At 35.6% G+C, this 27,260-nt stretch overlaps 1 protein-coding gene across 1 annotated transcript in view; it reads left to right on the top strand.

Annotated features, from left to right (window-relative positions):
• The window catches only part of GALNTL6 (polypeptide N-acetylgalactosaminyltransferase like 6), a 463,044-nt gene that overhangs the window by 146,753 nt on the left and 289,031 nt on the right, over positions 1-27,260 (top strand). The window contains exon 2 of the mRNA XM_005145519.3: positions 12,667-12,775. Coding sequence (XP_005145576.1) covers positions 12,667-12,775 — 109 coding nt within the window. The remainder of the gene's footprint in view (positions 1-12,666; positions 12,776-27,260) is intronic.

Genomic DNA, 27,260 nt, shown 5'->3' with positions numbered 1-27,260 from the left:
GGACATCAAGGTGCAGCTATTACTACAATTTTGTTTGTGCTTATGAATTCTTCATTTAAGGTTTGTTAGCCTTCTCTACATGTTGTTCTCAAGTCATGCAAGAGATGTCTGTAGGCTCTCAGTTCAAGCATTACTTTGTTAAGGAATACATACATGAATAGGATTCATGTATTTAACTACTTTCCATTTCTTTGTGTTTTGCATGAAAATTCTGCTTGTGGAAATGTGTATACATTTCTTAATAGCCCTTTTGAAAGCAGGTTTGCTTGAGTCTCTCTGTTGTATGTTCTGGTTTTATGGTAGTTCTGTGGATTTGACCTTTATCAGCTTCCCTTGTGAACTTTCTTTCTCTGTATATGAGCTAAGTGATAGCTCTCTGATGTTTCACTTTAATGTCTTTGTACCTGAGACATCATTAATGTTTAATATTCATGGATAAAAAGGGAAATTTAATGTCTCCATGGAATCTAATATATATTAAAATGACAATTTAATATGTTTCCTTCTTGAGTCTTCCCCAGACCCAAGACATTTTAAAATTCAAGTTTTTTGAGTATGGAAATATCCAGCTAAGAGAAAAAGGGGACTAATAATATTAATCCCTGTAATTGTAACAGTCATCAGTAAAAAGTCAGTTTTGAAAGAACAGCTACTTCATGGTGCTAGCTGAGATAACGTATTTTTTCTCTGTCTACATTGTAGTAATGGTCCTGGTTGTAGAGAGAATTGGCCTTTAAGGGAGCCCTAGAGTTTGCCTTAGAGCTACTGAAGCATAGCTGTATATCAGACCTGCTGGGGAATATAAGGGTACTGTGTTCAGCCAAAGTAGCATGGAGGGAGTAAGAGTGATTTACATTTATGCATAGAGACTTACCAAAGGTGCAACAGAGACTCTCCTAAGTTCTCAGCCAGAAGGCCTGGTGAAAGCTAACCTGTAGGAAGATGTGAGCCTGCTGCGATGAAAGCCTCTGCAAGGGCTGGGGTTAACCGGTACTGCAGCTGTGACCCAGCAGGAGGCTGGCAGAACAGGCTGTTGTCTTGAGTTTATGAGAAAACCTGCCCTCAAAGTAGGGGGTTACAGAAATGGTCTGTAAGACCATGCTCTAGCACCTTTTCCAGGTGGGAGGCTGTGGAAATGGTATTACCATTTCTCTGCCTGCCATGGTTTCTTTGCAGAGCTTACTTGGGTATTGAGCACAGTCTTTTTGTGGATTCTACAGTGCAATGCCACAGCAGGGTGTCAAGTACAAGATGGTCAGATATAGTAAGTAACATTAACATTCTCAGACTTAAATGCTGGTATCAGTAGGAGCCTATGAAAATTAGGCTTCTTATATTAATATAAGTAAACATGAATTTAAATACCTAGCTTTGGACATGGGTTCCAGTTCTTAGAAGACTAAATTGAATCTTTAATTAGCTCAAGTAATGAACACACACTAGAGAATTATTATCTTGCATTTTAAAGACTTTTACAAAATCTATAAAAGGTATGTAGCAAAGGTGGGTGGATATAGATTCTTCTCCTGAAAGAACTGTGGTAATTCATTTTAATGTCAGTCTTGAGTTTTGTTTCTTTTTTTTATTTTAAATAAGGATTTTATTTTTAATAACTTTCCACATAGCTCCAGACCTATCAATTTGGTGTCTATATACTACACGGGAGAAAAAAGTCTGAGAAAAAACGAAAGTCAAATCTTTAAAGCTACATTTGAGTTACAGTAGCTTACCCTGTTCAATGATGTGTAGCCTTCAGTTCCTACCAAAAGAGTGGGAGACAAGGAATTAGAAATTAAAACTCTGCGTATCAATCAAAGCTGTTCACCTTACTTTAATATGCTATTCGCATTCAGGCTGTTGATAAAAATAGATTTAACTAATCACAGTACCTTGTTTAGTGAAATATAGTGTGATTGGTTTTATAATTGAAAACTATTGGCATAAAATGGAAAGGTCAGCTTAAATGGCATTAGGCAGAGATCACCTCTTTGTCCAATTTCAAAGTTTTTCATTCAGAGGAAGAAATTAGGTCATTGTTGGAATTTGAAATAGTTCATTAAAACCTCTTTTAAGTCTTCCATCCTTCCACTCCTGTTGCTATTTTCCCACCTGAGGAAGAGTTTCTGTGCGTACCTGAATTCTTTAAATGTGCTCTCACTGCCAGGGGAAAAATCAGCATTCATTCACCTGCACAAGCAGAAGTACAAAACCTGGTAGATCATCATTCCTAGTAGTTTGGTAATTTTAAGTGTAAGAATGTCATTGATTAGTAGCTTTTCAGGTTTGAGGTTTAATTTAATCTTCACTGCCTTAATTATGCATAAACAATTCAGTCACTTGTCCGCTTTAACAGAATTCACTGCTGCTTCATAAATTAGGATGAGGTTGGGTTGAAAGTCTGAAGTATATGAATGCACATGGGTATGTTATTACATTGTCAGAGAGGGAAAAACATACTACAATAAATAATATTTCTTATTTTCAGGAAATGGTCACCTTGAGGTACTTAGTTCTTTGTCCAGTTAGTATTAATGTTTCTTGTTGGTTTATTTGGGGTTTTTTAATAAGCGGTTTGTACTTGCTGTTCCTAGTCTTACCCAATTACTAACAAAGCAATACTGTTCTCTTCAAAGTTTTATATACTTGCAGAGTCAGCAACAAGAGCTGAGAAGAAACTGAAAAACTAAGAGCGTTCAGTCTAGAGGATAGAATAATTTTCATGTCCATGAAATGTAGCTGCTGGAAAGGAAATACGTTATTCCTTTCCCTGGTGAAAAGAACAAAGAAATAAAAGGCTTAAATTACAGCAAGTAATGCAGGTTAGATGAAAGGGGAAGTTTTCTAATTGCAAGGATAATGAAGTATCAACGTACATTGCCTTGAAAGACTATGCAATCTCTGCTTTTGGAGGTCAGCAAGGGCAGATTAGGTAGATACTTCAGGGAAGTAATTTAGGCATACCCACTCCTGATTTGAGCTGGGGCAAGATTATGTTTCAAAAGGCATTCCAGATACATTTTTATGATTCTGAGACTGATTGTTGAATTTCACACAATAAAAGATGGCTTAAAACTTTCGGTAGTATTGAATTTATTTCTGGTGTTTCAACAATAATGGGCATGACAGGGCAGCAACAGGAGCTACCATAATGTCTTAGTATTAAGATTAGTCAGAACTCCTTCAGTATTAATTAACATGTTATTGAAATTAAATGGATTCAGGAGAGCAAATTCTTCTCTATTTTAGTATGTTAAGGCATTCATTGTGTGTTGTTCTGTTGGTAGAAAGCAAGAGTGAAAACCTTTCTTACATGAAAGGAGTATACTAAACAATGTTATTTTGTCAAATCTCCCTCAGTTTATTTTTAGAGATTCACCTATGAAAAGGTATTTGTGTGGGAATAGCTTGACTTAACCACACTCAGAAGAAAGGAATTATTGTGGGAATGAGTATGAGATTGAGAAGAGAGTGAGCATGGAGTTAAGTCACATTCAGAAAGCATGATGAGACAAAAAAAATCAAGGACCTTGGAAGAGGCCTTCTTGTCAGCTTCATATTTCTTAAGAAAGCTGGACAAGAATATTAACCTGTCAGTTACATTTAATTGGGTTTCTTTCTACAGCAGTCTGTGGAGTTTGTTTGAAAATCTCCTAGAGAATGGGAATTACTATTGAATACCCACATAAGGAAAGAATTGTTTGAGAGATTGAGTAATGATACATACACTGCAGTATCAAAAAGCCTCCTGATAAGGGTTGGCACTTGCATTTGTGCGGATTAGTTTGGTTCAGGGTCTTCTTTAAAGTGCAAGGTAATAATTCTGTAGCAATGTGGATTTATTACTTTAGTTAATTAAACAATGTTTTCTTTAATCCAATGTAATCTAACCTGCAAATTCCAAAATTGGGTATTAGTGATGCATTTAATTGGTGTGCTTTAATACCATTTCTTGAACTAATGGATGTTTTTGCAGGAAAGAGACTTCTAATACTAACAGCATTATATTTGTGGTGTTTTGTTTTTTTTTTTTGCATAAAGAATTGCTTTTTAGTATAGATACTCTGGAGTATTTGTAAACAGGCTAGGACATGGGGTGCTCAGCAAGATGGTAAAGTGTTTTCCTCCTCTATATTGGCATTGCCAAAAACTTGAGTGTTCTGCAAATCAGTGCATTTGGAACATGAATTCTCTTGTGGCATTGATCAGCAAACAACTTCATAAATACTGTTTAAACAAATCAATATTTTCCTTCTGCTGTTTGTAAAAATGTTCAGTGACTGTATTTCACCTGTATGTGGAGGCTGTTTCGTAGTGTGGTAATTTATCTATAGAGATTAGAATTTAAAGCTTGTTAAAACCATAATTAAAAAAATCTATTACCTTTCTACTGTATCAATTAAAAAATCTGTTAATAAAAGGCTCTTAACTTTTACAAATACTCTAAGAGACCAAATGAAGTTTTACCTTATACTGCAGTCAAAAATACAGAATACACTCTCATTGGTACAGAAACTATTTTTTCATAGCAATTTTTTAATATTTAGAGCTAAAACATGTAGAAAGTTTGGCTAAAGTTAGTTTCTGTGTCTGCCCTTCCTCTTACAATGTTTCTTGAGTTTCTTTTCACCAAGCTGGAAGTAAGACAAATGAAAATAAAACATAAATAAAAGATTAGTTTAGGTGTTTTAGTTATTGAGCAAATGATATCAGTTTACACGAGCAGGCAGAAAGAGATGGGAGTTGCCCACTCTGAATAATCTTTCTGTTACCCCTTCAGACTAGACGCTAGCTCCTGTCCTACAGTCAGTTGAAATTGTGACATTTAGGAAGCTAAGGTTCCCTGCCAGACTTCTTAGGTCACCTTCAGCAATTCATGGTGTTTCAGGTCAACAGGTCCTAGTTCCTCTGGAATTTTATCCCCTATCTGTGGAACTAGTATTACTCTTCTGCTCCTCCAAAGCGACTGTCTCATCTGTCTTTTGGGGAGAAGCTGAGGGAGATGGGCCTGTTTAGCCTTAAAAATACAAGGTGTTTATAGCCATCATACCAGTGGGTATAAATATCTGTCTGTGGGGAGTAAAGAAGACAGAGCAAAAGCAATGGACATTGACTGAAATGCAGAAAAATACGTTTGGGCATACTGTGATGTGCCCAGGATAGAAATGTGGTGCTATTCTGTCCCACTCTGCTGTATTCTTTTGGGGATTGTCTGTGTTACCTGAGTCATTCTTAAAAGTCAGGAAATACAAATGTCAACTTTCTGGTTACTTCTCTTTTATAGTAATTAGAGATGCCAACATGTAAACTAACAGAAATTGCCCTGGTTCTTTCACTGTGGTGATAGTGGATGTTCTGGAAATGTGTGATGTTAAAAGAAATGAGAAATATTTTTTTAAGAATAGTTTTAAACTACATCAGAGTTGCAAAGCACAGAACTTCCCTTGGGGCATCACCTGATATAGTCAATGTAGTAGAAGTCTGTGAATCCTTTTCCTCATAACTTGTAAAATACGTGTGTTTAAAATTCTACATCCTGAATGGCAGTGCATACTGCAAGCTCTTAATCTATGAATGATGGATGCAAGACAGTATCTGAGTTAAAGAAGCTGTTAGTCTTCTTGTACCAATATATATTATTACACAGCTGTAATCTTCCATAATTTGACATGATAAATCACAACTTCTCAGCATGCAAATGCACCCTTTGAGAGTTTACGTTCACCCAGTGCTTTAGCGCTCACACACTGGATCAATAGGAAATTGCAATGTTTTTAAAACTCGTATTTTAACTTAGGGGGTTTTTTTCTGCATTGTGACTTTAACAATGTAATTGTCGTGCAGCAATAACAGGTTTTATACCTGTCTATTAAAATCTTAGTAATTAAATGCATTGGAAGCTTGGCATTTTCTAAATATCATTATTAAAAGCTTTAATTTGGAATTGATGACACAATGCTACTAGGTTGTCCATGATATTCTTGAAACTAGAAGCACAGAAAGTCTGATGTGTTTCAAATATGAAATAACCTTGAGTCATTCAGATGTTGCAGACTAAATCAAGTGCTGCCCTTTTTTTGATGTGCTGGGCTAATTATTTCTACTAATGTAAATGTCAGAGCAATGAACACTTATTTGCTCTGGCATAACAAATAAATGGCACAAGAAGTCTGAGCATATGCAAAAATTCATCATGTCCCCAACTCTCTATTATATTGCTTCAAGCCAAGGGTTTAGAAAATAATTTAGGTTTGTATTTTTTAAAAATGTTCTAAAGTTGCTTAAAAATATAATTAAATTCTTTTTTTAATTCTTTTAGAAAGATTCTGAGCATTAGAGCCTTTACCACCTTCTCTTGATAGCAGATAGTAGTTCTCTTTATTTTACCAGACAACCTTTGCTTCATCTTCCGTGTCTTCCAACCTAACGAGGATATCCAGATCTACAGCAGTTATTTCTTTAAACTACATGGGAGGGTGGCACTGTAGGATGAGGTCCCCCAAACATTGCTTTGGCACTCTTGTCTCTCCAGTTGTTCCTGATCATCTCTTGTACGTCCCTCAGGTGCCACTCTGATGGATGGCAGTTCTGGCAGGCAGTGGCTAGTAAGCAGTGGTGCAGGACAGACTGAATGGCATTGGGAGGTGGGTGCCCTGGTGGATCGTGCTGGATCCAAATTACTACATGTGATTTTACAGTAATGGAAACTTCACAGGTCCCTAAGGACTGTATTGTACTTATTTGCTCTGCATAATACTGGCAGTTCAGACATAAGACCTTTTCTGTTTTTTAAGTCTGACACTAAAGAGATACAAGAAAGAAAAGCTACCCAAGTGACATCCAAAGCTTAAGCATAAAGGCATAAAGATTTGATAGTGTGATGTTTGGATTTTATCCATTTTTTATAGGTCAGGCTGCCTTATATCAAGCACATCTTTAGGGGAAATAATATTTTGGTTTTCATCTTTAGTATCCTCAGCCAGTCACTGCACGAGAATGGATTTTTCTTGTGTTTGTGTAAGTGGGAGAGCACTTCAAGTTTAGATTTGGATACTGTAGTGCTAATATCTCACTTTGATGGTCTTGTGCTAAAATTCAGCATAAACAGAAAGAGGGGGAATCTTTCAAAATGAGTAGTTTTCATGATCCTTCCAACTCTTGGGGAAAAGCTTTATGAGAAAGTCTGCCTTCCTATGCTTGTGATAATATTAGAACCGAAATCTGGGAAATGCACACGTTGTGATTTTGGAACTGATTTATAATAAACTTATGGTGATATATCTGATGGCACCACTCTTTGAAAAACACTCCTCAAATATAATCTGATAAAGGAATGAATTCCATTACTCAGTGGGTTCTGGGTTTGTTTATTACTATTTTTGTCTTGTTGGATCAGAGTATTTGGTCAGAGCTTAGAGTCCCAAAACCTGTCTGTTTTGGGAGAATGCAAGCAAAACAGTGGATTATCTGCTTTACACAACACTGTTTACAAACACTATACAGAATCTTTTACTTCAAGAGCAAGGAAGAATCAAACAGCGGTTGTTTTCATGTTTCTCTTGAAACATCCCTGAAGGTGTATAATGTCAGTACTTTACCACCTCTCTTTCCCATGTGCATCTTTTTCTGAGCAGGATCAAGTGCTTATGTTCTAGGCAAGATTATTTCCTAAAATAAATTAAACAATTGGAAGTGATTATGCTGATCAGCATATGTTTTGTTAATGCAGTATTTGATTGTATGTTGGTGTTTAGTAACCTGAGGCTAAAAGTGAACCTGTAATTATCTCTTCTCTTTAGAAAGGTGCATTTCTATTGATATATCATCTTCCTTTGCCTGAGTCCTTTCTAATTGTCTGCCTCCACAGAGTGAAATTAAAAATAAATGAGTTATTCAATGAAGGCACTTGTTTCTGAGTTCAAGCTTTCAAATGTCAAAGCAGAGAAGAGGGTGGGTTATTTTTCCTTCTGAGGGATACAATAGTCTGTGAGCGTGATTTTGATGACTGCACTATTTTGGAGGCTTATCATATTCTCTGTAATTGAACCAGATGTTGAGTCTTCTTTGGAGGAGAAGGGGCTTCAGAATCTGTGTAGTGCTGTATCAGTCTTGCATCCCAAAAGGTTTGAGGTTAATGTGAAAATGAAAGAGTAAGGCAGATGCTGTATGTAATGTTGTTGTAGGTGGCTAATCCCTTTTGGACTGAAACACTTAAAAATGTTCAACTCACAGCTGCATACTACATGTAACAAATGACTGGATGATAAATTGTTGTAGGATTTTTTTGACAGCCAGTCAAATTCCAGCTGTCTGTATGCAGCGTGATATTTGCTGTTATAATAGTAGTTCTTGACTTACAGAGGCTGCGGGCTGTAGAGGCAAACTGCATGATCTTGTGGGTGACTTACAGATATGTTTTGGAGGGGAAAACCCTGAGTATGTTTCAGCTAATCAGCTGTGCTGGTTTCTCATTCCTGCATATTTATATATCGCTAAAGTATACATATAAACATTGCTTACATGTTAGGGTGAGGTGCCTCTGGGAGTTAGGGGTGTCTGTGCCTTCTCCTTTCTCATACTTTGGTTTCCACTGGAAAGAAGCTCTACTACGTTTGTTGGGAGGAACCGTAACGTTCTCCAATCATACTTCTCATTTCTTAGGCCTTCACATGTACCAAAAAGAGTACTGTTCCTCTTGCAATTACAGGCACATGTAGAACCAACACTTTACACCAGTGTTGCAGTGTTGCTGCTATTTAAATATAAGAGAACCCAGAATGTGCAAATAACAAAAGCATTCTCCATAGTACTTTGTCTCCCGTGCCCTATGCCTCAGTAATTTACTTAGCCACAAATTAATAATCCTTGATAAATTTTTCTTTTATGATCTGGAACCAAGCTTATTTGATTATTTGTTTAAATAATTTTGTGCTGAAGTCATAAGGTAGCATAAAATTAATCTTTTCTGGTCTGGCTGCTTATGCGTTACCTTTAAAATGAAGAATTCCTCTTGTTGCTTTCTTTGCATTTCTACTAATGCAGTGTGATTAATTTCATGTCAGTTTAGCCCATCAGCTTATGGTTAAGTGTGTGATCAGCAAGAATTCAGAATCAGACTCTGTTAGCACATTTGATCTTGTGAAGTGACTTCCTATTCACCTACTAGAATTTGTCTTTCTGAAATTGACCATAGAGGTTGGGGTGTGGTTTCTGTGGTTTCTGGGCTTTCTTGCATGTGCCTACAACTAGCAACACTATATTGGTTATTGTTATCTAGCCATTGCAGATAATCATAGCCTGTATATAACAAAATCAGAGTTTGTTCTAGTTTGACATAAAAAGGTGTAATTTATCAATATATCCAAAACAGGGCAGATAAAGAAGAGAGGATGTAGGGAGAAGACAAGGCTAGAATAAGATGTATTTATTTATTTATTTAAGCTTCTTTGCTTACGTGCCAGCTAGAAACACTCTAGAAATGGGGGCTTTTCCAGTCATTCATTTGGAAGAAGGAGGTATGTGAGTATAGAGTTTTACCATGTATCCTTTTAGCAGTTTTTAAAACATTCCAGGAACTGTGTTTGGAAATGCAATTTGTTTACCCTTAGGCAAAAGTGAACTGTAGGAACCAATTTTCCCAGGTGCTTTTGTATCTTGCTAAGCAATAGAGTAATGTCAAAAAAAACCCAAAACCCTACCCCCCCCAATAAATAAATAAATAAATCCTTCAGTTGCTGACAAGGGAGATACTTAGTTGAGGGACTGAAGACACTTCTGGTTTCTTCAGAGCTTTAGAAGTTTCACTGCAAAACTTCTTGCTCTTTCCAGAGAGTACAGCGTTGGAACTCTGGATCCCTTCACAAACCCTGTTTCATGCTTACTGCAGAACTAAAACTGGTGTGTACACAGAGTGAATTTCGTGAAGTTCAGTCCTTCTAAGGGCCACAATATGCACTGCCCACACCACACTTAGAAAACCAATTTGCAAGGGCATTGTATTTCATTGCCACTTACACTGAAAGTTTCATTGCCCCTTACACTGAAAGTGTGTTAGAGCTGAAGGATCACCATGGTATTGATTGCTCTTAACAGTATATATTTTGATGGGAGAGAGGTAAGGGATATATTAAAAACATAAACCCAAAACAATCTAAACAAAACTCTTAGTCACTAAACAGGGACGTATGAAGGCTCCAAAACTATGTTTTTTTGGATTTGTTAGTTTCAGATTTCCTCTTAAGGCAATATAACCTATCCAACATACCATCCAAAGCAAGGCTTCAGTTAGCTTTTTGTGTATTGTATGATATTTGGATTTATATTTATCCTTTTGCTAGATTAATTTTGGTGGATGTATTTATTTAACTATATTATGCTTGCAAGAGGGCCCCCTGATACATTAGACTTGTAAATGTTATCAGGTAAAGTAACTACAAGTAATTAATATTTTTTAAGACTAATGGCATCAAAATGCAAATAGGCAACAGAAAACCAGCTGTAAACTCCACTACTCAGCTTTCTTTCAATATGCTGCAAACTTGCCATTTGCATCACTATTTTTAGGAAAAGAAGCCAGCACAGGAATAAAAGTAAAGTTTATCCTGCTCTTGATAGGATGGTTTTGACAGTCTTGAATTTTTGAGACCAAGTCATTCATACCAGCTGTACCCGTGTTGACAAGTGATAGAAGTTTAATTGAAGCCTGTCTGTCTGGGACTGACTTTTAGAGAACCAGTTAGAGCTTCAGAGTGGATGATTTTAGGAATTTGGGTTCAAAAATCATGGTTACCACTGGCAGCCTGTGTTGTACCTTATGCTTCTGACTTTAAGAAATAACCAGTTTCATATTACTATTAGAATATTAGCATTATTTAAACTCAAGAATTATTGACATTAATGAGTTCATTTCAAGGATGTGGAAGGTTAGATATTATCATAACATAGAATAGTTGCATCAGGATATCTTTAGCTCTTCTTCAGTTCTTCTATGTGTGAACCTCTGAACTGTGTTATATTAAAACAAGACAGCAGTGTTGTCTTAGAGTATGTCTGCAGAATTTGCAATAGAGGAATAAGGACAGGCTGGATTGCAGTTTGGTGATATGCAACATTAGTACTTTTAATATTAAAACTAAAGAAAGTGGGTCACGCTAGCAAAATGTGGTACATTTTTCTCAGTAACTTGGGGATTTATTGGAGAGCAGTGAGCTCACAGCACTTTGCTCTGAAAATCCAACATTCTCAGAAATACCAACTGATCCAAAGGATTACTAGTACCCTTTGCTTGGAGGTAACCAGCCACACCTGGCATTCCTCACTTCCTGCTTACAATTCTGAAAGCCTTCAAACCCCAGTGTTAAGGATGGCTTACCTTCCAGACCCATATCATATACCTTGGCAAACATTTAGCTGTCTTAAAAAGAGAAACCCTAACTGAAAATAATTGGACAAGTTCACTTGAAGCCATCAAGTATCATCCTGTTTTATGCAAAGTCAATGAAAGAAGATGGGTGAGTCCAATATTTCTTAGGCTTATGCACTTTGTACGTAAAGTTCAGAGCATCACTCTTACGTATGCTTAAGGTTATTACGGAGATTTCAGTATTTCCTAGTAGAAGGCTGATCAAATGTTGCTTCCTTGGAACTGCTTTTCAAGTGTGTTGTCTTATACCCTTTGACAACAGTATTATAACATGCATTGTATGTATGCTTTTCGTTCTGAACAACTAACTAGTTCAAACCTAGAATTAACAGAAGTCTTCATGTTACTCCTAGGCAGCAATGAATTGCTTCTTTACTTTCTTCAGCACATATATGGTAGATCATCTTTGCTTGATAAAATTTTCTCAACTTCTTTGTACATCTTTTATAGATTAAGCATTTAGAAGATGGCTAATTTGAAATATTCTGCAGCTTTGTACTACTTCCTATGGATCTAAATTTTGTACTTCAAATGTACTTCTGATGGTAATTTTCTAATTTATTTTTCTAAAATACCAACATATTTTCTAAAATACCAACAAACATACCAACTGCAGAAAGAAAAAAGGAAAGCTCTAGAAAGATAAATTCGATTAGAAGTGAAAAGCAGTTCTTAGGTTTACACAAGAAGTTGGGGTCTGGAAAGGGGAAGTCAATGCACCAACTGCATGTTGCATGGGGTTCGTTTGCTGGGTACTTTTTAGGGGGGATGGGTTTGTTTGCTTTTTTCCCCTTATCTCTTATGATGAAGAAAGATTTACAGGATATGAGAGTGCTTTGAGGGTCTCTTTACTCTTTTGTCTCTGATGCGGTGAGCTTGCCCTTATATGAATAACAATAACTCATCTTTAGCTATAAAACCAAAACGAAGCAAACAAAACTTATTTAGTGGTCCATTTAACATCTGTGAGCTTCTTGCCAAACTGTCATAGCAGGACACTGCTGGAAAGAAGTGTTAAGCATGAATTGTTTGACATATTTTGATTAATGTTTGTCAAGAACTATATTTGTGGTTTTCTCACACTATTTAGGAAAATAGCTTCATTTATCAAAGTAAAGTTTCAATATTTGCATTGAATAAACTGAACGCTTTATTTCCTTGTGTCATATTGTAAGTGTTCTTCTGTAATAATGCAAACATATAAGCATGTATACATTTATTTGTTTATTTGTTTTCTGTTTTTATAGACAATTCCATTGGGGCTCGGAGATGGACAGCTCTTTATCTGGACTGATGGCTTAAAAAGGAAGGACTGGCATGATTATGAAAGCATTCAGAAAGATGCTATGCGTTCAGGTATACATAAATTCAGAGCAAATTTAAGTGTTTTTTTCATTCTTTCTTCATATGGTTCTTTATTCTTTTAAGTCAGCTAAAAAAGCATTCCTAACAGCCTTTCTTTGATTGCAGCATGTCAAAAGGACATAATGTCCTGAACTGAGGGGTCTGACCAACCACAAATCCTTTATCTCTGAAAATAGGCAAGTGAAAATAAAAATAATGTGTTTCATGCTAATTGCTATGTCATGATTTTACAAGCAAATGGGCAAAAATACTATTATAACAGTATTTTTCGTACTGAAATCAGTTGTTATACTGTGACCAAATATAAGCAAAAGTGTCAATTTCCAAAGGGACATATGTCACAGCTGAAGCTGAGTTGTCCTTAAATCACTGGATAAAACCTGAATCCAGTCCGTATAACTGCCAAGAACATCCAAGGTTATGTTAGAAACAAATTTTGACCCTTTTCACCATTATTGAGCCCAAATCCCTTAGTTTTGCTAAAGCTACTTCATTCTGACAGTCTAAAATTATTTTAAGATGAGAGCAAATTCTATTTGTAGATATACTGAAGGGCACTTTGTTACAGGGAGTAATGTAATTTTAGTGTACCTTCATGTGCTGTATGCCATATGTGCAAAGAAAGGTTTATGTTCTTCTTTCTGTCATCAGAACATGTTCAGATTTGAATTTTTCTTTTATAATATAATTTACATTTATTCAGCATGAGATGAATTAAATTAAAAGGAAAGAAAGGAAACAGCAGCTGAATTGCACCTTAATCAGTGTCTGAAAGTAATTATTTTACAAAGGCCAATCTACTATTCTAAAATAATTTATGCTGTCTTGATCCCACTGTCAGAAGACGGCCAACACCGTCCCCAAAATGCCTCTATAACTGAATCCAGTTGACATATTTGTAAGACTTAGTAAGTACTTGATTTTGCAGTAGCCTGAACCAATAAAATATTGGAAGTATAGGTTTAATTTTGTAAACTATTTTTCCCTTTCTCTTGAATCTTTTTGATCACTGCTGTGGTTTAAGCCCAGCCAATAGCTCAGAACATTGGTGTGTTATCAGCATTGTTCTCAGGCTAAAGTAAAAAACACAGCACTGTACCAGCCACTAAGGAGAAAAAATGACTGCTACAGCTGAACCCAGGACATCACTAACTAAAAAATTATCCTTCCTTCCTGCATGATGTTAGGAGGAAAAAAGGTGGGAAGGGGGATTAAGTTATTGTAGACATTTTAGGAGTTGTCAGATCAATGTTAATTGTGTTCCAAATTGCTAAGTGTAAAATGACAAATATCTAAGAATATGCAAAATAGAAGCAGCATATTTGTATAAGCATGCACATATGTAGCGAATATCAGAATGCACCTTTTTGAGGGATGTACACTGATGCTTTGGCAATGTACTTTTGATTCCTGTCATGTGGATCCCATATATTTTGGAAAATAATAATACTTATGATTATCTGATGGATAGCTGTAGCACTGGCAATGTAATGCAAGCCACTGCATGGAGTGGTCTAAGAAATTAGTAAAATGTTATGTAGCTTTATAACTCCCAGTCCTACTGTAGAATAATGCCCTGATGTTTTTTTTTCTTCCAGTAAGCTTCTATTTTTGGTAATAACAATAATACTTAAAATATTCTAACTTGGTTTTATTTTCATTGGCTTCCTGGTGAAAATGTTTGCTGAGTTTTAGCATTTAAGAAATCTTTTTTTAATGATTTCCATGTCATTATTATTAATTAGATTTCCTTTTTTTCTTTGAAGATCACAACACAGTAACACAAATGCAAAGCTGAAGTATCTCAGTGCACACTTTTGGAACATACTACATAATTTCTGTCCCAAATAACAAAGCAAAATATAGCTGAAAACAACTTCTAGTTAAAAATCAATCTGAAGACATGAAATAACACCAATGAAAGGGCTTTCTGGGGCATTTCAGGAAAGGCAATCAATGCTTATTATACAGAAAGGGAGTGAAGACTTTCTCAAATTCAGTATATGTTTAATGGTAAAGCTTACAATATTTAAGAACTAGGTATAAGAATTTCATAAATCTAATTATGGAGAGGTGCTAGCTTCTTCATGGCTATTTCTTCTGTTTCAAGGCCAAATATTTCACCCCTTTTTATTCCACCAAATTAAAACCATTATTCCTGAATTTGTGGTCTCTCCTCAATGAAAATCATTGATTGATTTAAAGCTAAAGAGAAGAGCCATTTATTGGAGCATCTGAGGTTCAAGTGTATGCTTGTAGTGTTTCTACCATTAGTTCACATTCTGTAAGTGTGATAATGGTACTTGAGAAGGAAGGAAGCAAATAACAGAGTGGCAAGGCTTTGCATTTAGCCAAATCATAATTGATATTCAAAGGCTCTTCCAGAGACAGAGGCTTCCGTAACTGGTAATACTATTTCAGCTTCTAACTTAGATGGAATTTGTTCATGGTATCTATCCTTCTAAGGTCGGTTTCCTTCAGCTGGATTTGCTGAAGTCCTTTTTAGTGTGAAACACCTTTGTGGTCTTTCCACCTGAGAATACAAGGGATGGTACAGATGCAATCACACTGTAGCTATTGCTTGTTGTCACTCTTCTGTCAGTAATGGTTTGAATCTGCCTCATGTGTCCACTTGTGCTGCGCGTAGTTTTACTTAACATTCCTTTATAGCTTAGAGTCCCACTCTCTAGGATGTCAGTTTTACAGCAGAAGACACATTCACTAATTGCTACGCATGTAATCTGAAGACTTGTGATACGTATTCATGGTGGGTATTTCTTGGGATGAGGTGCTTACTTTTGGAAAGTACATATTTTGTTTGTTAAGAATAGGAGAAGCAAATATGAAGCTGTTTCACATAGCAAAGTCCAGGCAAGCCTCTTTGAGTGTGCATAAGATTACTTCTAGAAAAGCAAACAAAATCCAAATGACCCAACTCTACATTCAAAAACTTGCATTTTCTGAAGTTTAGTGGGCACACAGATGGGTTAAAAATTCCTCACTGAGAGATCTGCAGATACAGGTTAATTGTATGTTTTTGTATACTATCATGTTTACTGTTGCGTTTTTAATATGATTAGGAAAAGTACCAGAACTATTTCTCTAATACAAATTAATTTGCTATTTTACTTGCAGCTTATTTCTTTTCTTATTTCTTTTTCACCAAGACTTGAATGCAGTTTTAATATTTTCAATCCCTATGAGTGAAAATAAGATTTTCAAAACAGTTCTAATAGTTTTATTTTGTTAATTTTGAGACAAGAATGCAAAAAGCCAATAAAGGGAATGTGCTGTTGGGCTGCAAAAGTATTAATAGCTATACTAATGGTGGAATAGGGAAGATAGCCAATTAGTTGCCAGATACCCAAACCCTGATGACCTCAAAGGCAGAAAGGAAACCTTAATGATTTATTTTAAATGTACTGCTCATCAGTACAGAACAGACATATTGAATGAGAATTATTTAATTCAGCTAACCCAGTTACTTACATTTTTCTCTGAATATTATTCTGTCATAACCTCAAAGCCAAATGCAGGAAAAGGAATGCAAAATTTACCTTAAACCCGTGATTCGCAACTAAACAGTTGGGATAGATACTTCAGGAAGAAAAAAAGAGGTTTAATTGTTACAGTTTTCTAAAGTAAGCCATTAAGTCAAGCAACTATTACAATGGCTCGGAGGGAACAGAATAAGCTAATCAGATGAACAGACTTTATTGGAGCTGATATGTCATGCCATCTTTTGACAAGAAATCAGCATTTAAAATAAGAGCTGTTTCTATTAATTTATTTTCCTCTGGGAATGCAACTGATGACATGCTCTGATGAAGAATATGCTTAATTTGCATTAAAAAATATGAGAACTACAAACAAATGCAAATCTTACATCTGCCAATTTTTGTTTGTGTAAGTAGTAAACAAAGTCATATCTATATCAGAAGAGCATTCTTGCATTTCAGTTTATAGTTGTGAGTGCAAGATTATGTAGTAGAATGTAAATGCAGATTGTGTAGTAATAACTCAGGTAGCTACTGGTATGCTTATTTGTCCAGCTACAGCAGCGCTGTATCAGGGCAGTGTAAATCTGCCTCTGTTTTTTGATACAGAACCTGAACGCTGAGGCTCCTAATACTGCTATTTATCAGCTTCTGACTTGGCGATTTTTTCAGAGGTTACATCAGAGGTTTCCCTACTTCCCTTTGGTTGTCTGGTGAGGACTCTGAGGACATGTCTGCCAAGATGTTCATTGCAGGAGCATGGCAACTGCTGTAGCACCTGTGGCCACTGATTTTTCAGGCTTTCTGTTCAGAGCCAGGAGTTTGAGATCCCTGAATGCTCCTTTGAGGGATGAGATTCACAGGAGAGAGCCATGAAGGCCTAAGGTAGTAATTTAGAAGTACCCATGAGAAGAAATTCTGTCAATTCCACCTCTATCTTTATGTCCTGGGTAGTAAGACTGGAAGTCCCAGAGAATCAGTCAATGTTATTGTTACTCCATTTCTGAAAGTTATTGTATCTATTTTCCTCAAGAAATTCTCAGATGTATGTGCTCATCAATTACAAGTAATAGAAGTAATGATGAATTACAGCCCTTCTCAGATAAGAGGAAAGATTCAAATGTATAATTCTTGACTTTTTAAGAAGCACAGATTGAATGTTTATATTTAAATATGGTGCTATTTCTAATAATGAAAAGCTATTTCTAACTACAAATGATACCATTCTCATTGTAAAATACTGCAATGGGGGAACTGGAGGAATAGAAAAATAGAAGCTTTCCAGCTGAGCAGAACTGACTGAAAATAAAAAGTTAAGGTTTAATTTCTGAAAAATATTTTATCGATTTTATTAATGAATTTAATAGCCTATAAACTGATGTAGAAAGATTGCATATTGCAAGTTCTGTAGTAGTTTTTTTGTTTATTTGTTTGCTTTCAATTTCTATTCTTTAAATACTTTTGGAGATATTTTTAGCATTTTGCATATGTATGCCAAAATGATTACATTCCATGAGGGATATTGAAAATACAGTGAAATTGAAAGCAAATTTCTGAGAGAACAGGTAAGGAGTTGTGTTTATAGCACTAAATATAAGTTTGTAAGAAACTTTTGTCTTCAAAATAAATTGGTTAAGGAATTGATAAAGTGACTTCCAAGATGTGGCTGTTAATACTTTTGTTTGACTGTTGAGCCATTTTTCTCCTATATGCTAATAGATCCCGGAGGAAAAAACCTTTTTGAATGTACTGTGTCACCCAATGTTTATCCCAGTCTTTGTTCCTCCTATTTGTATATTTAAGTAGCATGGGGAAACCTTGTGTGGACAGAAAGAATTTCCTATATTCAGTATAGTCTTTGCCATTCTGCTTCTTCAAAATATTATCTTGACCAGGAGAATGGGATTTTAAAGATCTTGACCTTTACGTGCCTCAGTGCAGGCATTTCATAAAGAGTAGTTCTATAAACAGTCAGACAGTATGTTCTATAGTTCTACAAACAAACATTCATACAGATTAGTTCTATAAACAAACTAAACAGACATTGAAAAAGAAATTAACTGTATATATGTGTGATGAAAATGGAAATAGAATGAAACTCTATCTTGGGGTAGAATGTTAAAAGGAGGAAAAAGAATCAAGAGTGCTCTTGTACAGCAATAAAAAGTAGGTACCACCTGAGATTTGACTTCTCTGTGACCTAAAGAAATTGTGCAAAGGTGATTTCTTTTTTAACCTGTTACTTCTGTTCAAGAAATTTTGAGAATAAAGTGGAATAAAATAACTCCTGCAAACTGGCGTGGTTAAGCCTTATTGTTTTGAACAGTGGCCACTCTTAAATTCAGAAGAGCTTGTCAAAGCAATGCCTAGTCTCAGAGTGCCTCTAGAAGATATGAGGCAGCACCATACAGATGGTAACATTAAATTTATTTCCCTATTAGTTACGAAAAAATTAGCTCTGTGATACCTATACAGCTAAATGCAATAAAAGTTGTGCAGGGAAAGAAGCTCATATTAAAATATTGATTTACTTATCCCGTATGTCGAATGGGATTATATATACTGGGAATTGTGTCATCATCATACATTAAACAAACTTTAATTTAAGCCTCTGAACTTGCAATTCCTGTAGAGAGAATTTAAGAACTTGCAATATAATTGGAACTGTAGTGGTAGCCAAGGCCTCAGTAAACAATCGTAACTCAGTTGTTCATAGCATTAATCATAAATATGCTTCATGGAGTTTACAATGTATTGTTTTGTAAAAGGAGAAAATGTTTATCAGTTTATCTTGATGCAAGTCTGACATGACTAAAAAATTTGAAAAATGTATTGTTAATCATTGCTTGTCAAGAAGACGGCATGTAAAGGATATATAATGTGAAAGATAGTTACAGTCTACTGCAGTTACATAAAGTGTTTAACATATTAAAACACAATTACCCTGTAAATATAAAGTGCTGTAGACTATGGTCTGATTCTACCACTCTTACTCAAGCTTAATGGTCTAAATAGTCATATTGAAAACAGTGAGAGCAGTTTGGAGCTGGGTACCAAATACAAATAAGCGTATTATGCTCTCAAATATTGATTGGTAAAGAGATTTTTCAGTGATGCCTTCTCCAGAAGTTTAAAGCCTAGTATCTAGAAAATATGGCTTGGTTTGTTTTTTTTCACAAGTTTTCTCCTTGACGACTATAAATGTCAGATTGTGGAATAGCATTTTACAGAATTACTGAAGTGGTAATTTTGGGTTAGTACACACCCCCACTCAGTCTCCACTTACAACCAAATTTACACTGCTCAGAGGAAGCCAGGAAGTATAAGGCTGTGGCTGTAATAGCATTTGTCTCTGTCAAGAAACTGTTCACATGCTAGAACTAATTCTTGCCACTTACATCTCTTTGTAAGAAGGAGTTTGTGTGGCAGTAAGTCGTAGTCAAGCTTTCTTTTCAATGCACAAATGACTCTGTGGTGTCAGTACTCACAGCAAAGATTTGAGGCCCTTCTTGTGGTTGAAGTTAGCTAAAGTTTTCCCTGTTCTTCCCTGCCTGCCCCCCGCCTTTGAAAACTTATCAGTGATACCACCTAAATGTAATTGGTAACCTAATTTTTAACGACTACCTGATAGGCCAAGGAAGGGGGAACAGAGTTCATAATACATCCCCTTGACTCATTAATTAGAGCACTGAAAGTGATCTTCAGTGTATCCTTCCGTACTGGGCACTGGTATGTTGAGTTTTACCATGACAGTAAGAAAGAAAATTATATTTTCAGTATCAGCAAAAAAAGTCATCAGAAAGAGAGAGATTTAAAAATTATTCTATCTGGGTAGTCTTCTGAAACATGTGGCTCATTTGCAGGGAGTGTTTGAAATGAACAAAGAGCCGAGAGACTTTCAGACTAGATCTGTACGTGTGGAAGGAGGAGGACAGCATTATAGATCATCTAGATTGAGTCAGTTGTCTGTTGCGATAGGTGTAAAAATTACCAAGCTGGTCAGTTTAGACCTATTAGTGCTTGACTCACCGGCACAAAGAAACATTGTTTTCCTTTGTATGCCAGTTTTAAAGTGTTGCTTTTTTTGCTATGAAAATTTCAATTCAAAGAAGAGGGAAATGAATCCTAACAAAACTGTGGCAAAAGAGCTGGAACAAGTACTTGACAGCAATTATAGCATATCAAGACCATATTCTTCAATTCAGAAGGAAAGACAAAAGATAATTTTTCCTTACCATTTTTGTGTCATTTTTTTAAGCTTAAAACATGGAATAAGCTTCTGTCAATGAACTTTAAAGACTATTTCTTTTAAAGATTTAATTAAGACAGTCCTTTAACCTGAATCCAAGTCAAATGACCCGTAAGAGGAACTTCAGTTTTAAAGACTAGCCAAACAATTAAACAAGGCTCTTTAGGAGGTCTGATTGCATAATACTTGAGGGAATTTGCTATCAGCATCGTATACCAGTGTCACATGTTACCTGCACACTAGTCAGTAATCTTGCATGTTACAGATGTGGAATAATTATGATGATAATCATAAGCACTCCATTCTAAAGAAATTAGAAATCTCTTTACACTTTAAAATTCACCAGTTGCCTTCCTTAACACTGCAACTGTAAAGATTCTTCAAAGATGATATATAATATAATGTTGTATGATACTAGCTGTGTGCTTCTATTTGACTAGATATTGTAAGCTTTTTTCATTTATAGAAAATGCAGAAGATTACATAGTTACGTTCATCAACACAAATTTGGAATATTTTTTACCCTTTTGCCCTTCAAAAGGCCAACAAGATGTTTGGATTTAACAGTCATTCCTTAAAAAAAAAATTAACTGTGCCTACTTTCATGTCATAGCTTTTTTTCTTCTGAGTGTATGAATCAACTCCACGAGTAAAGTGAATGTCTAGTATAGTTATCTCAATAAAGGTTATGACTGAAATATGTGGAAAGTGACTTTCTTTTCTTTCCTGTTTTCATTAAACAAGGCTGACAGAGAAAGATTATTGGACTGGTGAAGCAATTTGTCTGACATCTAGTCAATATATGTGAAAAGGCAGAGATATATGGTTCTTTTACTATAATTTGCCTTATAGATACTAGCTCATCAAATGATGTAGTGGTGTGATATCTGGGAGAATCCATCCTCCTTCTAACAAAAGAAAGTAAAAAAATCCCCACATTTCTGAGAATGGCATTTTGTTCTGCCAACATGCATCAAAGTTCTGCTGTCTACAAGCTGGAAACAAACTTTTTTTTTGGCAATCTTAATTAAAAGTCCTGCACGTGATGTTGTTTGTAATGTGAATAGTAAGACTTGCCAGGAAATTCAATGGAAAAACAAACAAACAAATTGATTATATGTACATATATATATTATACTATATATATATAAAATAAATTGCATTATCAGTGTTCTTAATTCATGGAGATAGCCTTGCTTTTGGTATCCCTTATTTAATTTACTCTTAAAAAAGGTTTATATTTTTACATTTTTAAATGATAGCTGAATTAATTTCAGGTTACCCTGACTGTTACTTCTATTTTATATGCTAATTAATTGGGTGGCATGTATGTGTTTTGGAAACTTTGGTCAATGTATATGAGGCTACTGATACTTCTAGTTACTTCTTTGTAAGGCAACTTACAAAAGGCAAGACTGATCCTGAAGCCCTGAGCATGAAGCACACAGTACTGGTGTATAAATCAGGGAAGGAATAGTCTCCAGAGGGCAATTTGCAGACGCTAAAAGGGTGCCAGTTCTTTTGTCCTCCCAGCACTGATGGTCCCCTTGTGAACTGCTTGCCTGCTCTTTGGGGAAAAGGCTAATTTTGTGACTGAAAACCTCAAGTCACTCATGAGATATTTTTAGGTTAGAGATTAATGTAATTTTAATATTATCACATGAAAATTAAAAGAAGCCCTGAACTAAATGATCTATTAGGTTATTTGTGGGTTTTATATATTTTGTTCCCAGCTTTTGCTAATGCAGTTATTATGCTGGGAAGAAATCCAAACTTCATATGCTTGAGAAAGAAGACTGAAAACTGTGAGCTGTTAAAGTTCTAGAGAGCTGACATTTTAATTAGCTGCTATTAATCAGTAAGTTAAGCAAGTTGCTAACATACTGTCACTTCAGCATGATATTTAAATGACTTTTCCCCCCCTGGCTTATACAACCATCAAAGTTTTTTAAAGTTGGGAATAAACTGTGATACAGACCATGTTTTCATCTGTTTTGGGTTCTTTTCTGAGAAATCTGAAGTTTTACATGGAAGTTAGGGGACCCTGAAGATTTCTTGGCAATGTCATACACTCAAGTAACATTTTTTTCATTTAATGTCTGTTTTATTTAGTGGATAAGAATTACACATATTAAAAGTGCTAATAAAGGTACTGATAAAACAATAGATTCTTGGCTACAGTTTTGGCCAGCTCGTGTAGTTCAGTTCAGACCTTTCATCTGAGGGAAACTTAAGAACTAAGTTCTGGAGCTACATCCCTGTTTTGAGAAGGTCCTGTGATGATAATCCTTGAGGGTAGCTGTCTCTCTAGATGCCTGGATGATCAGTTTGAGTATTTCTTGGTCAACTGATACAAACACAGTGGAAAAGAGAAGAAAAGGAATTGGTTGTAAGATTCCTCTTTGCTTAGTGTAAAATGTGAATGTACCATGTAGGGATGTTTTCTATATTCATCTATTTGTTTTTAGCAACCACTTTTAAAGGCATATTGAGGGATAGATTCTTTCAATAAGTGTAAGTGTATTCCATGCATTTTCACATGCCATCATCTGGATAATGAATCTATTGTAAAGGAAGTGAGTTCATTGCTAGTGATTTATGCCAGTGACAACTGACAAGAGGTGAAACTCTTTTCTATCTGTGATTAAATGAGGAAGTATAGTTTTGGTTCACAAACAGGATTTTCTGAATTAATTTTCTTAATTAACTAAGTTTTGGTTTTTAGATAAGATTTTGAAAAAGCCTGTAATTTTAGCCGTTTGCTTTTCAAAATGTATTTTTGATTTTTTTCAACCCAGACATCAACAAAAAGAAAAACAAAATAAAAAATCAGCTGTTTCATTTGGCTGAATACAAACACCAGTTTTTGGCAAATTAACTTTTTCCAAAAAGTTCCCAGTGGGTATATGTGAATTCTTGCTGATGTGTAAATGTAGCTCTGGAATAAATATTTAGTTGTGTTCTGTAAGTAATGAGTTGTCCTTTTAAATAGAAAATATTTTAAACTAACTCCTTGAAAATCTGCTAAGTTCATGGCTGAAGATTTTTTGAGTCTCCACATCTGCCTCTGCTTGATTCCATAGCATATATTTACAGGAAATTTCAGTTGTCTTTAATATATGAAATCTCTTCGAATTTGTATCAGGGATATGAAAAAAGGCTGGCATTAATTTGATACTTTTCATCGAGAGATAGGGTGAATCAATGGCAAGGGAGGAAGAGGGCTGTGCAGAGCTGTGCTCATAGCGGGGAAGCATTAAGTGTAGTTTTACTTACCACAGGAATCTCCTTACCATAGGAAAATCTTTTATCATTTCAAAGATAGAATGTGTTTTAAGCCACAAAATGAATGATAAAAGGCAATATTAATGATTGTAGCACTGGTAGTATGTTATAAGAAGAAGGAAAGGCAGTCACTGGGAAGCATGGTAGGAATGAGTATATGCAGCATTGAAACAGTTTTCGGAAGAGTAGTGTGTCTGATTTGCCAAATGAAAACATAAAAAGGAGAAGGGTTTTGAGGTTCAAAGTCCTACTTTGGATGTGGTAGAAAAAAATATATTATGTTTTAATTAAAGCAGAAGGACTTAGGTAGACCAGTCCCAAGAATGTGACATAACCGGAGTTTCAGTTGTTCATCTGTCATTCTGCACTTTGCTGTATTTTGTAATGTTACTGCAGTTCCGTAGGCTTATATTGCTTGTCTCAAGGATAATAATACTATCTCTGAATGTGTGGAGGTGAGGGTGGCTGCATTTTTATTAAATCAGATCATTATTTGCATGCTCATCTCCAGTTTCATATTAAACTAATTATCATCTCAGAAATATGGCACTACGTTATATAATATATAGATCAGAATGGACCTGAGAAAGCAATAAAACACATATATATTACCTGAGAAAGTTACTTTCTTGGCCCTGGGTGTGCAAACTCTGCTTGCTTATAGGCACTCTTTTCAGCTTTACAGTAGGAAGAAGGATGGCCTTGTCGCTGAATCACCATGTGGGGAATCAGGTGACATAATTTGCTTCTGGATCTGTCTCAGACTTTAACTGTGAATATTTACTATCTTCATATGTAAGAATGGATATAATTTTTTTTTCTTCTGTTAGGAGTCTTACAAACTAAATCTAAATTTGCTGGGAGCTGTGACAGCTCATAGGTTCTTTCTCTGTATGATGCACATCATGAAGCAGTGCTTTCAGTGCAACAGTGACTGTGCTGTTGCATAATGTTGAATCATACGTAGCTAAATTGATTTTTACAGGTTGTTCCATCTTTGTTGTGCAACAGCCACAAAGCCAGATTCTAGAGCTAGTTTAGGTTGAATTCATTAAAAAAAAAAGAATTAAGAAATAAAACTGTTATTAATAGGCTGGTTCCATGAACATCCTTTGTTTTCCTGTGATTGTGTGCAGTAATTGGTCCATGGTAATATTACATTTTTGAATGAAGGAAAAAAAAAAAAGAAGGGGAGGGAAATGCATTGTGTTCTTACAGCTGTTAAAACCCCATCATTTTGTATTTCTGGGCTTTCTAAAACTGTACCTATGCAGCTGTAATTTTGCATAAACTTTGTGGAGCTGCTTAGTTCCTGTGTATACCATGTTAGTAACATTGTGAGCTCTTTCAAGAAATCATCTTGGACATATGCATTAATTATAGAAGACCCACTGTGTCTAGAGACTACTAGAAAGCCATTCTTGATGCAATTTCTGTGAATTAACTTATTTAAGCACTGAAACAAACACCTTAACAGTATTAGATTTTTTTTTTCAGGTAATTTTGTTCCATAGTAGGTCTTTTTTTTTCCTAGCAGGTCATTCAGTTACTAAACCAAACTGTGAAGCCTTTTTTGTGGTTGTGTTCTGTTGCCCACATGCTTGCTCATTCGGCATTTGTCTCTGATTAATGGTCTACAGCCAGCCTGTTCTAATGTTAAATGGAAAAAGCATTCGGGTGGCTGTGGCATTTGGTGATAAGTAGTTAGACTAAATAGAAGATGTACTGTGCATCCCCTGGCTACAGATTTATGATTAGATTCAGCTCAGCCTGCAGAACACTACTGAGGATATTGCTGCTCTGCTGTAGTGATAGACCAATTCATATCAAAACAGCATGTGTTGCTGCTTATCTTGCCTTGTACACTGCTGCATTCTAAATACACTGGACATACCAAATAGTATGGTCTTTTTTTTTCTTCCTTTTTTTTCTAGACTTATTAATGTGGGAAATGGGTAGATGAGTCTTTCTGCCTGGCAAGCCATTGTAGTACTTGCAGCAAGTGATAAAAGCTGTAGATTGTTTAAAAACATTATTTATTTTTGTGAAGCTTTTGTTCAAGCCTTCAGACAACTTACTTTTCAGAACCATATGCAGTCTTTCTTCTGCTGAAACACAACGATGCCACTGATTACCCTCATGATGTATTTTAAAGCAATCACTTTTCTCCACACAATGTGATTCTACTTCATGATGCATATGTTGGAAATTCAGAGGCTGCATTTTTAATGTTTCAAATGGATGAAAAAGGTGAAGGATACATTACTCTTATTTTCTATAAAGCACAGGCTATATGATTTAGGAATTTATTACTGATTGAGAAAATGCACATATTTAAGATGTAAAGCACAGTAAGCACAGTAGAGCACAGTAAAGCACATTAAGATGTAAAGCACAGATTTAAAATGACCAAAATGAAATGAGTGATACAAGAGTTGCAGTAAGCAGAGTTGGATTGTTCCAACTGTTACCTGCACAGTGCACCTTTTCTGCTAGAACACAACTGCCAACAGCAAAGGCCAGGTTGAAATTTTAAGTGATATCTAATACAATGCCTAGATACCTGTAGGAATTAATCTTGAGAGTTCTTGCAAATAATTGAGCTGGCAAACAATATTTTATTAAAGATAAATAAACAACATATAACAGCTAATTCCTTAAGTATAACAATAAGAATTTTGCAGTCCTCTTTGGATAGGCCAGCTGATTTTTCCCCACTCCTGAATGACATTCTTCATTACTTTTGTGAACTGTGGATTCCTATGAGGCAGCAAGACCCGGGTCAAGTTGTCAGAGCTTCAGTGCTGCGACCTGGTGCTTCTGCCACCCTGCCTGATGTTGTTTTTTCTTGCCCTACTACCCATGCTGCTTCATTCTTCTGCTCACCACATGCATCTTTTAGCTGCCCTGACTCACCATGTGTCTTTTGCTAGGAGTTTCTGTTTCTTTGTATAGAAATGCTTCTCAAACGTATATAAAATAAGTACATTTCAGAGGTTCCCATTTGTCCCTCTCATCTCCTCTCCAGTAAATGCCTTTCCTTTATCTACCTCCTACTCAGTATGGGATTTCTTTTTCTTGAGGGGTGGGGAAATGCATCACTGCTCTAAGTATAGATTTCATTTCTGTGTTAGCAACAGTTTACTCAGTTCTCTCATGTGAATGATAAGCAAACAATATTCTAAAGATCCAACTACAGTACAGTATGAATATACCTTTTTAATTTTTTTAAGGAGCATATTCTTCTCTCTTTGTTTTTGTCGTTTCTTTTTGGGAGTATTTTTATGTTCCTGTGGTTTGGTTTGTGGTTTGTTGGGAAAAAAAACATTCCATTCTGGATGTGAGCCAGCAGTCAAATAACAAATTTTAAAGTTATATGTTTTTCTCCCTTTTTCTCCAAACCCGTTGTTTTTCTATAAAGCCATTTCTGAAGAGAGAAACAATT

The sequence above is a fragment of the Melopsittacus undulatus genome, chromosome 7, assembly GCF_012275295.1.
Source record: "Melopsittacus undulatus isolate bMelUnd1 chromosome 7, bMelUnd1.mat.Z, whole genome shotgun sequence".
Lineage (NCBI taxonomy): Eukaryota > Metazoa > Chordata > Aves > Psittaciformes > Psittaculidae > Melopsittacus > Melopsittacus undulatus.
This window is presented reverse-complemented; position numbering and strand designations above follow the sequence as displayed.